The sequence below is a fragment of the Mobula hypostoma genome, chromosome 2, assembly GCF_963921235.1.
Source record: "Mobula hypostoma chromosome 2, sMobHyp1.1, whole genome shotgun sequence".
Classification (NCBI taxonomy): domain Eukaryota; kingdom Metazoa; phylum Chordata; class Chondrichthyes; order Myliobatiformes; family Myliobatidae; genus Mobula; species Mobula hypostoma.
Window position 1 is genome coordinate 170,228,241 of NC_086098.1, and position 14,731 is coordinate 170,242,971.

Below are 14,731 nucleotides of genomic sequence, written 5' to 3' on the forward strand. Positions count from 1 at the left end.
TTGGAGCGCCCGGACAAAACCTACATAGTCGTGATGATAATGTACAGATAGCAGCAGGAATTAAAACCGCATCAGCCACTGCACGAACTGTCACTGAGCAGCTCCACCCTGCTCAGAGCTAAATGGGAAATCAAAAGGCTGAGAAAGGTGTTGTTTCCTGCAGAAAACAATCTCTTCCTGAAATTCTGGTGAATTCCAGGCAGTTCTTTAGTAGCTGGGCACGTGGGCAAGTGGTTAAGGCGTTCGTCAAGTTACCTCAAGGCCGTTAGTTCGAGCCTCAGCTGTGGCAGCGTGCTTGTGTCCTTGAGCAAGGCACTTAACCACACATTGCTCTAGTGTCTGTGCGAGGAGTGGTGCCCCACACAGACTTCCAATCTGCACCTTGAAAGGCATGACAATGCCCGACACAGGCCTCTGAAGGTCTGAGTCGACGTTCCCCCCCGCCCCTTTAGTAGCAGATAAGTGCGATGATTGTATCCTTCCTATCACATGATTTCATTGTATATTTGTAACAATCCACCTTTAAACATGGTAAAGTATATTGTGTAATGATTCCCCACTTAACAATGTGTATCGCAAATCTTCCAATGTTAGTTCTGCAGCAGTGTGGTCCTCAACTTCTAAAAACAATATTCTATTATCTTTGTTCTATATTTAATGTTTTTATAATATTTGAATAATCTTGTATATTTATTGGTAGACTAAGCACTCCTGTTCATTTAAATATGTCATTACGGGTTAAATACATGAATTGCATACATCATCACACTACTACGTGATGCATGTGCATCTCGTGTAAAGTAAACACGAAGTGAGACCCACATTCCAGACTCCCATATCTTCCTTCGAATTAGTTTAATTCAGAGGAATTAATCAGCTCCTGTAAAATGCAGTTAAGAAGGGGTTGGAAACCTTGTTTGCCTGAATCTTCGTAGGAAGTGGAGGCGCTGCAGTGACTTCTTGTTCAGGGAGGTGATATTACGGGACCAGGTGAGGTCATCCATGATGTGCGTTCCCAGGAACCTGCTGCACTTAACTCACTCTATGGAGGAGTCATGTTTTTGCAGAGGGAAATGATTTGTCTGCACCTTCCTGAAGTCCACAATGATTTCCTTTGACTTCTTCACGTTCGGGCTTAGGTTGTCCTTCTCACACCAGTCCACCAGCTACGTCACTACCTCTCTATACTCCATCTCGTCATCGTTCTTGGTAAGGCCAACCTCTGTTGCATCATCCGCAAACTTGACAACACGGTTTGACTGGATTCTGCGACACAGTCATGCATCAGCAGTGTGAACAGCTGCGGGCTGAGCACACAGCCTGGGGGAGCGCTAGAGCTCAGTGTAATGGGATGAGAGACGTTGCTGCCCACACAGGCTGACTGTGGCTTTACCGGTTAGAAGTCCAGTATCCAGTTGCAGAGGGTGGTGTTGAGACCCAGCGACAACAGTTTCCCCACTAGTTTCTGGGGCATGATGGTGTTGTACGCTGAACTCAAATCTATAAACAGCAGTCTGGCATATGAGACCCCATTTTCCAGGTGCATCAGGACAGAGTGGAAGGCAGAGGCTATTCCATTATCAGTGTACTTACTGGAATTCAGACGAGTGACCTCATTGAAACCTTCGAATATTGAAACGTCTCGATAAGGTACATATGGAGAGGATGTTTCCCGTGGTGGGGGAGTTGAAGACCAGAGGACACAGCCTCAGAATAGAGGGGTGTCCTTTAGAAAGGAGATGAGGAGGAATTTATTTAGCCAGAGACTGGTGAATCTGTGGAATTCTTTACACAGGCGGCTGTGGAGGCCAAGTCATTGGGTATATTTAAGGTGGAGGTTGACAGATTCTTGATTAGTTAGAGTGTGCAGGGATACGGGGAGAAGGCAGCAGAGAGGGAATGGTGGAGCAGACTTGACAGGTCAAATGACCTAATTCTGCTCCTATATCTTATGGTCGTATGATAAGTTTTTTTACACGGTGAGTGGTAAGTTTATGGAATGCTCAACCAGGGGTGGTGGGAGGGGCAGATACATTAGGGACATTTAAGAGACTCTTAGATAAGTAGATGGATGAAAAAAAAATAGAGGGCTATTTGGGAGGGAAGGGTTAGACTGATTTTAGAGTAAGTTAAAAAGTTGGCCAGCATTGCGGCCAAAGATCGTGTACTGTGCTGTACTCTTCTATGTTCATAAAGGTAAACTACTTGAGCAAAGTCCAAAAAAAAACCAAACTGCTGGAGGGACTCAGGGGACAGGCAGCATCTGTAGAGGGAAAACCACAGTCAACATGTCATGTTAAGACTCTTAAAGTGAACCTGAAACATTGAATATCTATTTCCCACCACAGATGCTGCCTGACCCAGTGAGTTCCCCCTTTTTTGTTGCTCCAAATTACAAAGTCTTCATTGTTTCGTGTCTAAGCCTCCCTAAGATTTTAAGTTCTTGATCTGGGAAATGGCTCCAAATCAACCCAACCTATTGCAAAGTTTAAGGGACAGCTTCTTCCCCTCTGCCATCAGATTTCTGAATGGACATTGAACCCATGAACACTAACTTATTAAGTTTTTTCTCTTTTAGCACTATTTATTTAATTTAATTCTTTAAAAATGTATATTTACTGTAATTTTCAGTTTTTTATTATTATGTATTGCAATATTGGGTGGCAGTGGAGATATGTCTCTACCAAAGGAGGTGTAACTTGCTCCTTCTCTCCGCTAGCCTGCAGGTCACCCTTGGGCAAGGTGTAGCACCTGTGTAGCTCCCCCCCCCCCCCGATCAGTGTCACATGAAGTCATGGAAGCAGGTGGTGGATGGTCATATGAGCAGCTGGTGCATTTTACAAGTCCTGGTTATGTGACCACTGACACCAGGCAATTTCTGAAGAGTATTGATAATGGCTGGGGTCACCCATCTTGTAAAGACACTGCCCAGAAGAAGGCAATGGTAAACCACTTCTGTCGAAAAATTTGCCAAGAGTAATCATGGTCATGGAAAGATCATGATCGCCCACATCATACGACACGACACGACACATAATGATGATGACTGTAATATACTGCTGCCACATAACAACAAATTTCCTGGCATATGCCAGTGATATTAAACCTGCTTCTGATTCTCCTGACAGTTTTGCGTCAGAACGGCACTCGATGGATAAACATCTGCAGTTTCTCTATCCAGTTCTAATCTACTTCACCAGTTTCCAGAAGTATAAATTTAGATCAAGGCTACGTCACGGAACCCAAAGGTTTTAACAGCTGTTTATTAATATAAAGCTAATAATTGACTGTGCTAGGAAGAGATTAGTCATCATAGATAGAGGAAATGCTGGAAACAGTAATGAAGGCAGCTGTGCTGTCCATATTTAAAGGCGATAAAGAGGATGCAGAGTTCGGGCAGGATTCTTAAGAATGCCGCCAGGTGGCATGATAGTGTAGCAGTTGGGGTAATGACTTACAGTGCCAGAGATCAGGTTCAATCGTCTGTAAGGAGTTAGTGCGTTCTCCCCGTGACTGCGTGAATTTCCTCCGGGTGCTCCAGTTTCTTCCCGGTTGGTGGGTTAATTAGGTGTATTTGGGCAGCACAAGCTAACTGGGCCAGAAGGGCCTGTAACTGTGCTGTATTTCTAAATAAATAAACATTACCGGCAAGAAAGTGTTGGTTTGTCTAGACCAAATGATGAAAAATGAAGATATATAAGATGAGAAAATGGTTTTATCAAGCTAACATCAGATGAAATTCTTTTCCCTTTGTTGAGTGACGCCAAGAAAATAAAATTGCAATTTTATCAGCTCCGATTTTATACTTGAAGACAGAATAGTGGCTTATGGCAGGATCCTGAATCATGTGGAGGAACAGAGGGATCTTGGGGTCCACTTCCATAGATCCCTCGAAATTCCCACTCAGATTGATAGGGTTAGAGGCATAATGGCCATCATTAGTCAGGGGATTGAGTTTAAGAGCCACAAGGAAATGTTGCTATTCTATACAACTCTGGTTTGACCACACTTGGAGTATTGTGTTCAGTTCTGCTCACCTCATTATAGGAAGGACGTGGAAGCTTTAGAGGGAGTACAGAGGAGATTGACCAGGGTGCTGCCTGGATTGGAGAGCAAGTGTCATGAGGATGGGTTTAGTAAGCTGGAGCTTTTCTCTTTGGAGTGAAGGGGGATGAGAGATACCTGTATAAGATGCTAAGAAGCATAGGTAGAGTGCACAGTCAAAGACTTTTTCCCAGTGTAGAAATGCCTAATACAAGGGGGCATAATTTCATTAGGGTTTGGAGGGATGTCAGAAGTATGTTTTTTACACGGAAAGTGGTGGGTGTGTGGAACGCCCTGCCAGGGGTGGTGATCGAGGCAGATACATTAGGAACATTTAACAGAGTATAAGATAGACACATGGATAATAGAAAAATGGAGGTTGTGGAAGGGAAGGGTTAGATTGGTCTCAGAGTAGGTTAAAGGGCCAGCACAACATTGTGGACTGAAAGGCCTGAACTGCGCTGTACTGCTCTGTATTCTACTTAATAGAGGTGCAAACTCAGAGGATTGAGAATCTCACCATTATTTATGTATTAAGCATGAAATAGGTCGTTCCAGTCCTTCGCACCAAACTGCCCAGCAACTCCCAATTTAACCCTAGCCTAATCACAGGATAATTTACCATAACTAATTAATCTACCAACCCAGTACGTCTTTGGACTGTAGGAGGAAACCCACGTGGTCATGGGGAGAACGTACAAACTCCTTACAGGCAGTGGCAGGAATTGAGTATTCCACTGTAATGTAACGGTGCTGCAGCTTCAGTGTATCCTGGTGCTACTCCTGATTCCAATGTTCTCATGAATCAGTTAGAAATCCGAGGGGAGAAATGGTAGATGGAATTAAATCCATAGAGGTGTGTGGTGGTGCACGTTGGGAGGTCAGATGTAAGAGTGAATGTGTGCAGTAAATTGCACAACTCCTAGGAGCATTAATGTATAGAGGGATCTTACAGTGCAGAATCTTTGTAAATCTCCACTCCACACAACCACCACTCTCTGTGTGAAAAAAGAACAATCCCAACTCCACCCCCCCCCCCCCACTCCATGTTTCCTCCTTGAAATTTTGTTGTTGTTATTGTGGTCCAACTCTTCGTGACCTCGTGGACACAGGGTTTGCATGGCAAGGTACGGAAGCAGATTGCCAGGCCCTTTTTCCGCACAGATACTGCTGCTGTCCAGGTTGGGACCTGGCTGGGTTTGAACTCAGAACCATCTGCCTTGAAGTCCAGAACTGATCCCACTACACCACCTGCCGGCCCTCTCATAGCAGCCATTTCCACCCTGGGAAAAAGTCACTGCTTGTCCACTGTATCTACACTACGTATCATCTTGTACACCGCGGTAGTGTAAGGGTTCGTGCAACACTAGTACAACTCGCGGCGTTCTGGATTTTGGAAATCGAATCCAGCGCCATTCTGTAAGGAGTCTCAGTATGTCTTTGCTGTGGAATATGTGAGATTTTCCCCGAGAGCTCCGGTTTCTTTCCACAGTCCAAAGACGTACCGGGTGAGTTAATTGGTCATTGTAAGTTGTCCCGTGATTAGGTTAGGGTTAATTGGGGTTATGGGATTGCTGGGGCGGCTCAGCTCAAAGAGTCGGATAGACGTATTATATCACTAAATAAATAAAATCGAGTCACTTCTCATTCAAGAGGAAGTTTTTGAAGAGTATTTTTTCCAAATCATATGTTCTTGGTTCTGTTGTGCGTTGCTGCCATATTTTTTTTCTTTTTATATTTGTATATTTATCTTTTCATTCCTGGTGCAGCTTACCAGGTATTTATGTTAGATAGGGTTTCGTCCAATCCTGCACTGACCTCCAATGCTGTAGTGCAGTAAAGGTGGATTTAACTATGTTCTGCTGTTTAGTCAGGTGCCAAACTGATGTTCTTCAAAAATTTAAGTTCAACTTCAAGCTTAATTGGCATTCAACCATACACATGTATACAACTAAATGAAATAGGCTTCCTCTGGACCCAAATTACAAAACACAGTACATACAGAACACACAGCACCAGCACATTTAGATACATCTGCTCCACTATATTATAGAAAGCCAGCCAAACCAAGCCCGGCAGTCCCGGTACAGGCCGTCACAGGGGTAACAAAAGAGTTCCAGTATTATAGACATCCTGGTTGATTTTATACGTAAATCACAAAATACACAAAAATCACTCAATACGGTAATCATTCCTCCACAGTACTGTGACAGATGGCATTAAGAGCAGAGGAAACTGATAAGACAGCACAATTACTAGAAGTAAGTGAGAGGAAACTAGTTCTGTTGCTCATAAGATTGAACGCGTGCACAAGTGTTGGATTTTTATAACACAGAATAGTATAGGCCCTTCGGCTCACGATGCCGTACTGACCTTTAAACTACTCTAAGATCAATCAAATACAAAATGCTGAAGGAGCTCAGCAGGCTAGGCAGCATCCATAGAAAGGAATAAACAAGTCGAGTCCCTTCATCAGAAACGTCAACTGCTTAATCCCCTCCATAGATGCTGCCTGGCCTGCTGAGGTCCTCCAGAATTTTGTGTGTTTCTCTGGATTTCCAGCATCTGTAGAGCCTCTTGTGTTTATAAGATCCACCTAAACTTTCCCTCCAACATAGCCCATAGTCCTTCATTTTCCTTTCACCCATGCACCCATCAAAATGTCACTTAAATGTCCCTAATGTATCAGCTTCACCACCACCCTCAGCATTGTGCTCCAGGCACTTATCATGATCTTTGTAAAAAGTGCATAGCCTGAGACTTTTTTTCTCAGGGCAGAAATCGTTAATATGAGGGGGCATCATTTTAAGGTGATTGGAGGAAAGAATACTTTGCCTCAGTATTCACCAGTGAAAAGGACCTGGCAATTGTGGGGATAGCTCAGAGCAAACTGAAACGCTTGAGTGTAGAGACAGTAAAAAAGAGGATATGTTGGAGCTTTTGAAAAGCATTAAGTTTGGTAAGTCGCCAGGACCTGACAAAATATACCCCAGGCTACAGTGGGAAGCAAGGGAGGTGATTGCTGAGCCTCTCGTGATGATCTTTGCCTCATCAATAGGGATGGGTGAAGTACCAGAGGATTGGAAGGTTGCAAACATTGTTCTCTTATTCAAGAAAGGGAGTAGAGATAACCCAGGAAATTATAGACCAGCGAGTCTTACTTCAGTGATGGGCAAGCTGTTGGAGAAGATTCTGAGAGGCTGGATTTATGAGCATTTGGGGAGACATAATCTGATTAGGGATAGTCAGCATGGCTTTGTCAAGGATAGGTCCTGCCTTACAAGCCTGATTGAATTCTTTGAGGATGTAACAAAACACATTGATGAGGGTAGAGCAGTGGATGGAGTGTATATGGATTTCAGTACAGCACTTGATAAGGTTCCCTGTGCGAGGCTCATTCAGAAAGTATTGAGGCATGGGATCCAAGGAGACCTTGCTTTGTGGATCCAGAATTGGCTTGCCCACAGAATGCAAAGAATGGTTGTGGATGGTTCACATTTTGCATGGAGGTTGGTGACCAGTGGTATTCCACAAGGATCTTTTCTGGGACCCTCCTCTTTGTGATTTTTATATATGACCTGATGAAGAAGTAGAAGAGTGGGTTAGTAAGTTTGCTGATGATAAAAAAAGTTGGGGGTGTTGTGGAAAGTCTGGAGGGCTGTCAGAGGTTACAGCAAGACATTGATACGATGCAGAACTGGGCTGAGAAGTGGTAGATGGAGTTCAACCCAGGTAAGTGTGAGGTGGTTCATTTTGGTAGATCAAATTTGAAGACAGAAAATTCATTAATGGTAAGACTCTTGGCAGTGTGGAGGATCAGAGGGATCTTGGGGTCCAAGTCCATAGGACACTCAAAGCTGCTGCACAGGTTGACAGTGTTGTTAAAAAGCTGTATGGTATGTTGGACTTCATCAACCGTGGGACTGAGTTCAAGACCCGTGAGGTAATGTTACAGCTATATAAGACCTTGGTCAGACGCCACCAGGAGTACTGGGTTCAATTTATGATCATGTGGGTAGCCAGAGGCTTTTTCCCAGGGCTGAAATGGCTAACACGAGAGGGCATAGTTTTAAGGTGCTTGGAAATGGGTACCAAGAGGATGTTGGGGTAAGTTTTTCACACAGAGTGGTGGGTGCATGGAATGCACTGCCGGTGATGGTGGTGGAAGCGGATACAATAGGGTATTTTAAGAACCTCTAAGATAGGTACATGGAGCTTAGAAAAATAGAGGGCGATGCGCTAGGGAAATTCTAGGCAGTCTCTAGAGTAGGTTACATGGTCGGCACAACATTGTGGGCCGAAGGGCCTGTGATGTTCTATGTTCCATGTTCCATCACACACTGATCAGAATAATGCCCTGCATAAAATAAAGTTCCCGTCTCCAATCATCTGGTGCATTTTCCAATTAACGAAAATAATCCATATCTTGTTATTAAATGATTCTTCAGCACGAATAACATAACCGAAATATGGGCTGGTGCTGAGCTGGTGAAGTGCAAGTCCTATTGTGTGTTGTGTTTGAGATTTGTTTGCTATGGGAGGCGTCCTAAAGACCCTGAGACACATTGAAATGATTTTGAGAAAGCTTCCAGTAACTGAGAGGGGTTTCTTCCAGCAATGGGGTTTGTATGCCAGGACATATGTGCTGTAGATTTCCATGTTCTATGTTGTGCATTCATTGAGAGACATGGCATAGAAACAGCTCCTAACGAATCCTGACGAAGGGTCTCGGCCTGAAACGTCGACTGCACCTCTTCCCAAAGATGCTACCTGGCCTGCTGCGTTCACCAGCAACTTTTCTGTGTGTTGCTTGAATTTCCAGCATCTGCAGAATTCCTGTTGTTTGCATAGAAACAGCTCCTTCAGTTCGACAAGTCCTTCCAATCAACATGCGAGTAGATTGGAAAAATCAGGTCGGCACTGGATCTCAAAAGAGAGAATTTGTAGAATGTCTGCGAGATGGCTTTTTAGAACAGCTTGTTGTTGAGCCCACTAGGAGATCGGCTGTACTGGATTGGGTATTGTGTAATGAACCGAAGGTGATTAGAGAGATTGAGGTGAAGGAACCCTTAGGAGGCAGTGATCATAACATGATTGAGTTCACTGTGAAATCTGATGTGTTGGTGTTTCAGTGGAGTAAAGGAAACTACAGTGGCATGAGAGAGGAACTGGCCAAAGTTGACTGGAAAGAGACACTGGCGGGAAAGACGGCAGAGCAGCAGTGGCTGGAGTTTATGTGAGAAATGAGGAATGTGCAAGACAGGTATATTCCAAAAAAGAAGAAATTTTCGAGTGGAAAAAGGATGCAACCGTGGTTGACAAGAGAAGTCAAAGCCAAAGTTAAAGCTAAGGAGAGGGCATACAAGGAAGCAAAAATTAGTGGGAAGACAGAGGATTGGGGAGTTTTTAAAACCTTACAAAAGGAAACCAAGAAGGTCATTAAGAGAGAAAAGATTAACTATGAAAGGAAACTAGCAAATAATATCAAAGAAGATACTAAAAGCTTTTTCAAGTACATAAAGAGTAAAAGACAGGTGAGAGTAGATATAGGACCGATAGAAAATGATACTGGAGAAGTTGTAATGGGAGATGAGGAGATGGCAGAGGAACTGAACAAGTATTTTGCATCAGTCTTCACTGAGGAAAACAGCAGGATACCGGACACTCAAGGGTGGCAGGGAAGAGAAGTGTGCGCAGTCACAATTACGACAGAGAAAGTACTCAGGAAGCTGAATAGGCTAAAGGTCGATAAATCTCCTGGACCAGATGGAATGCACCCTCGGGTTCTGAAGGAAGTAGCTGTGGAGATTGCGGAGGCATTAGCAATGATCTTTCAAAAGTCGATAGATTCTGCCATGGTTCTGGAGGACTGGAAGATTGCAAATGTCACTCCACTATTTAAGAATGGGGCAAGGAAGCAAAAAGGAAATTATAGACCTGTTAGCTTGACGTCGGTGGTTGGGAAGTTGTTGGAGTCGATTGTCAAGGATGAGGTTACAGAGTACCTGGAGGCATATGACAAGATAGGCAGAACTCAGCATGGATTCCTTAAAGGAAAATCCTGCCTGACAAGCCTATTACAATTTTTTGAGGAAATTACCAGTAGGCTAGACAAGGGAGATGCAGTGGATGTTGTATATTTGGATTTTCAGAAGGCCTTTGACAAGGTGCCACACATGAGGCTGCTTAACAAGATAAGAGCCCATGGAATTACAGGAAAGTTACATACGTGGATAGAGCGTTGGCTGATTGGCAGGAAACAGAGAGTGGGAATAAAGGGATCCTATTCTGGTTGGCTGCCGGTTACCAGTGGTGTTCCACAGGGATCAGTGTTGGGGCCGCTTCTTTTTACATTGTACATCAACGATTTGGATTATGGAATAGAGGGCTTTGTGGCTAAGTTTGCTGATGATACGAAGATAGGTGGAGGGGCCGGTAGTGCTGAGGAAATGGAGAGTCTGCAGAGAGACTTGGATAGATTGGAAGAATGGGCAGAGAAGTGGCAAATGAAGTACAATGTTGGAAAGTGTATGGTTATGCACTTTGGCAGAAAAAATAAACGGGCAGACTATTATTTAAATGGGGAAAGAATTCAAAGTTCTGAGATGCAACAGGACTTGGGAGTCCTCGTACAGGATTCCCTTAAAGTTAACCTCCAGGTTGAGTCGGTAGTGAAGAAGGCGAATGCAATGTTGGCATTCATTTCTAGAGGAATAGAGTATAGGAGCAGGTATGTGACGTTGAGGATCTATAAGGCGCTAGTGAGATCTCACTTGGAGTACTGTGGGCAGTTTTGGTCTCCTTATTTAAGAAGGGATGTGCTGACATTGGAGAGAGTACAGAGAAGATTCACTAGAATGATTCCGGGAATGAGAGGGTTAACATATGAGGAACGTTTGTCTGCTCTTGGACTGTATTCCTTGGAGTTTAGAAGAATGAGGGGAGACCTCATAGAAACATTTCGAATGTTAAAAGGCATGGACAGAGTGGATGTGGCAAGGTTGTTTCCCATGATGGGGGAGTCTAGTACGAGAGGGCATGACTTCAGGATTGAAGGGTGCCCTTTCAGAACAGAAATGGGAAAAAATTTTTTTAGTCAGAGGGTAGTGAATCTATGGAATTTGTTGCCACGGGCAGCAGTGGAGGCCAAGTCATTGGGTGTCTTTAAGGCAGAGATTGATAGGTATCTGAGTAGCCAGGGCATCAAAGATTATGGTGAGAAAGCGGGGCAGTGGGACTAAATAGGATAAAATGGATCAGCTCATGATAAACTGGCGGAGCAGACTCGATGGGCCGAATGGCCTACTTCTGCACCTTTGTCTTATGGTCTTATGGTCTTATGGTCTTATGGTCAACAGCCATGTAGATTCAGATTCAGAATCATCTACTTATCATGTGTACATTGAAACATACAGTAAAAAGCATCATTTGCATTAACAATCTAAGGATGTACTGGGGGCAGTTCGCAAGTGTCGCCAGATATTCCATCACCAACACAGTGTGCCCACTTACACTATTCCTCACCATACCCATAGAATATAGAACGTAGCACAGTACACCATTGGGTAGGCTACTGGGCCTACAATGTTGTGCCAATCTTGATGCCAATTTATATTAAATGTCCTCCTCCCATGTATCACCATATCCCTCCATTCCCTTCATATTCATGAGTCTATCTAAAAGCCTCGAAAACTCCACTAGATGGCCCAATTTCACTACTCCCCTGGTAAACTCTGCTTGACTGCCGGATTTCATTACTACCCTTAGTAAACTGCACTATACCGCCTGATTTCACTACTGTCCCTGGTACACTCTGCTAGATTGCCCGATTTCACTACTACCCCTAGGAAACTCCACTAGACTACCCAATTTTACTGCTACCCCTGGTAAACTCCGCTAGACTGCCTGATTTCACTATTACCCCTGGTAACCCATTCAAGGCATCTACATTCTCTGTGTAAAATAAAACTGTCCTTCATGTCACCTTTAAACTTTCCCCTCTACCCAAAACAGTATGCCCTCTGGTGTTCTACCCTGGGACAGAAGATTCTGACACTGCCCCAAATATCTCCACACACTCCCACCAGCTGCCTCAGATTCTAACACTCATCAACCCTCTAAAGGTAATTTACGTCAGTCAATTAATTTCCTAACTTGGTCAAAGGCTTCAATGTACATTTTAAAGGAAGAGGGAGAAGTTGAGAGACAGAGAGGTTTAGGGAGAGAATTCTAGGTGGTAAAGTTTTGGTGGTAATAATATCCATTCGTGCCAGGTCTTTCACTGGTAGTTCTCTCCTTCATCTTCATTTTTGCTCACCAATTACTCCTGAGGGAGAGACCTTGAGAGGAAGGGGCTTCAAGGAGTTCAGGAGTGCCCTTGGAGGAGGACAACCTGGGCCTGAAAATTACACGTGAAAAATCTCCTATTTCTCCAGTGCAATACAAATGGGTTGGCTCCACATCAGATTGAGCCACTCCAGAACCTAGAATGGGAAGGTGCAGCCAAACTCATTCTTGCATTGATATGAATTGTCTTTGGGAGTGACCTCAGGGAATTAGCACTGGGAATAACCAGTGAGAGTGGTCATTGAGAAGTAATCCTGGGGAATAATGAATAGCCATTAGGAATGATAAATGCCCTTTTGGGACTACTGAATGGCCATTGGGAATGGTGAATGGTCTTTGGAATGTTGAATAGCCTTTGGGAATTATCAGTGGAATTAAACTTGAGAATGACCACTGGAGAATTGCCATTGGAAAATGGTCCTTGGATAACCACTGGAAAAGTCAAATGACCATTCGGAGTGACCACTGGAATGAACTCTAGGAATGACCATTGGGAATATTCAATTGAGAAGACAGTAGAGAAAAACTTCTAGGAATGTACTTGGGAAACGCCTTTGGAGCGATCTTTGCCTCCGTAAGTTTCTACACAGGGCATCGCCACTTGGGTGATTGCCGAGTGCCGGCGGCAGACGCCCGGGGACCCGCCCTCCATGCCCGGCTACTTACTGCGGACTGCCCGGCCGTGGTCGTGGTGCGCGGAGAGCGGCAGATCCCGCGACATGGTGACGGTTCCCTCTCGCTGTGCGCGGACTGCGGCCGCTCTGCCGTGCTCTGTTTGCTTTTCACCCTGCCTTCCACCTGCGCCTCTCGCTGCCTGTTCTCACGCCCTGCCCGCGCTGTCAACAAACAAACAGAGGGACGGACAGCCCAGCGACCGTGACTGAGGGAGCGGAGCAGGGCGGCCCCAGAGTCATCTGCAGAGTGTTTTGTGTTTACGGCCCCAGGGCGCGAGAGACGGGGTTGTGGGTGGGGGGACACCAGAGACAAGGGAGAGAGAAAGAGGTAGGGGTACATGGGGAGAGAGTGGGGAGACATGAGGGTGGGGACTTACAGCGATGTGAAGAAAGTAGGGGATGGAAAAAGAGGGAGAGGAGGGTGGAACAGAGATGGAGGGAGGGGGATTTACAAAGACATGGAGAGAGTGAGGAGGCCTTACGGAGACATGAAGGGAGGGGGGGGAACTCAGAGACGAAGAGATGGGGGGAACTTACAGTGGCATGAAAGGGGTGACGTGGAGGGTGGGCAGTGTGAGAGTGAGGAGAAAAGGAACAGGGTAAAGAGGGTAAAAGGATAAAGGAAGGGTGTTGTTTGTTGAATGGAGAGAGAGAGACAGAGACATTGGGAACTGGGGAAAGCGGATAGGGAAGTGGAGAATTTAACAAAGAACGTAATACGGGGCAGTAACCGTTGTGCAAGAGCCACAGTAGTATCTTAACTAAACATTAATACAGTACATTGGCGCGTGCGGACTCAGACCGGAGCCGCCGAAGGGTTACCATGGGAAGGCACCTTACATAGTAATGTTTGAGTGTCTCGTTTGAAAGAATTAGGTTGGGAGAGGAAATCCAACTGTAATATCTTTATTGAATCTTAAACTCCAAGACATATTGCTTCAAAACTGCGGTGAGAATACCGCTGCATTTTTATATTTTGAAGGTGTCCGACTGAAGGTACAGCGCCAAAAGTGACCCTTTGGCCCATCTCTAGTATTCTTTCATCCACTTGCCTAGCTAAGAGCTTCTTAAGTGTCCCTAATGCACAGTATCTACCTCTACCACCAGCCATGACAGCACCTTCCACACACCTACCACTCTCTGTGTTTAAAATTTACCTCTGACATCGCCTCTCTTCTCCCCTCCAATCACTTTAAACTTATGCCCCCCCTATTTGCATCCTGGGTAAATGTCTCTGGCTGTCCACTCGATCTCTGCCTCTTATCATCTTGTATTGAGTCTCCTTTTATGGTCCTTCACTCCAAAGAGAAAAATCTTAGCTCACTCAATCTATCATCATAAAACATGCTCTCCAATCCAGGTGATTTAACCCAGATGGTAAATTTTCCCTGCATCCCCTCTCTAAAGCTTCCATATCTTTCCTTTTAAACTATAAACCCAGCCTTTTCATTCTCTCCTCAGTAAGACACTCCACCTAGGTACCATTGAACATAGAACATGTTATGCCAACCTTTTAATATACTCCAAGATCAATTTAACACATCTCTTCCACATGGTCCTCCATTTTTCTTTCATTCATGTGCCTGACTAAGAGTCTCATAAATATTCCTAATGTATCTGCCTCTACCACCACCCATGGCAGGGTGTTACACACACTCACCACTCTC

At 44.6% G+C, this 14,731-nt stretch overlaps 2 protein-coding genes across 3 annotated transcripts in view; one reads left to right on the forward strand and one right to left on the reverse strand.

The window, feature by feature from the left end:
• The window catches only part of rbpjl (recombination signal binding protein for immunoglobulin kappa J region-like), an 81,122-nt gene extending 67,860 nt beyond the window's left edge, over positions 1-13,262 (reverse strand). For both annotated transcript variants that reach the window (XM_063041054.1, XM_063041053.1), the window contains exon 1: positions 13,057-13,262. In XM_063041054.1, the coding sequence (XP_062897124.1) occupies positions 13,057-13,111 (55 nt within the window). In that variant the 5' untranslated portion in view covers positions 13,112-13,262. The remainder of the gene's footprint in view (positions 1-13,056) is intronic.
• The window catches only part of matn4 (matrilin 4), an 87,396-nt gene that overhangs the window by 10,158 nt on the left and 62,507 nt on the right, over positions 1-14,731 (forward strand). The gene's annotated exons all lie outside the window — the stretch shown is intronic.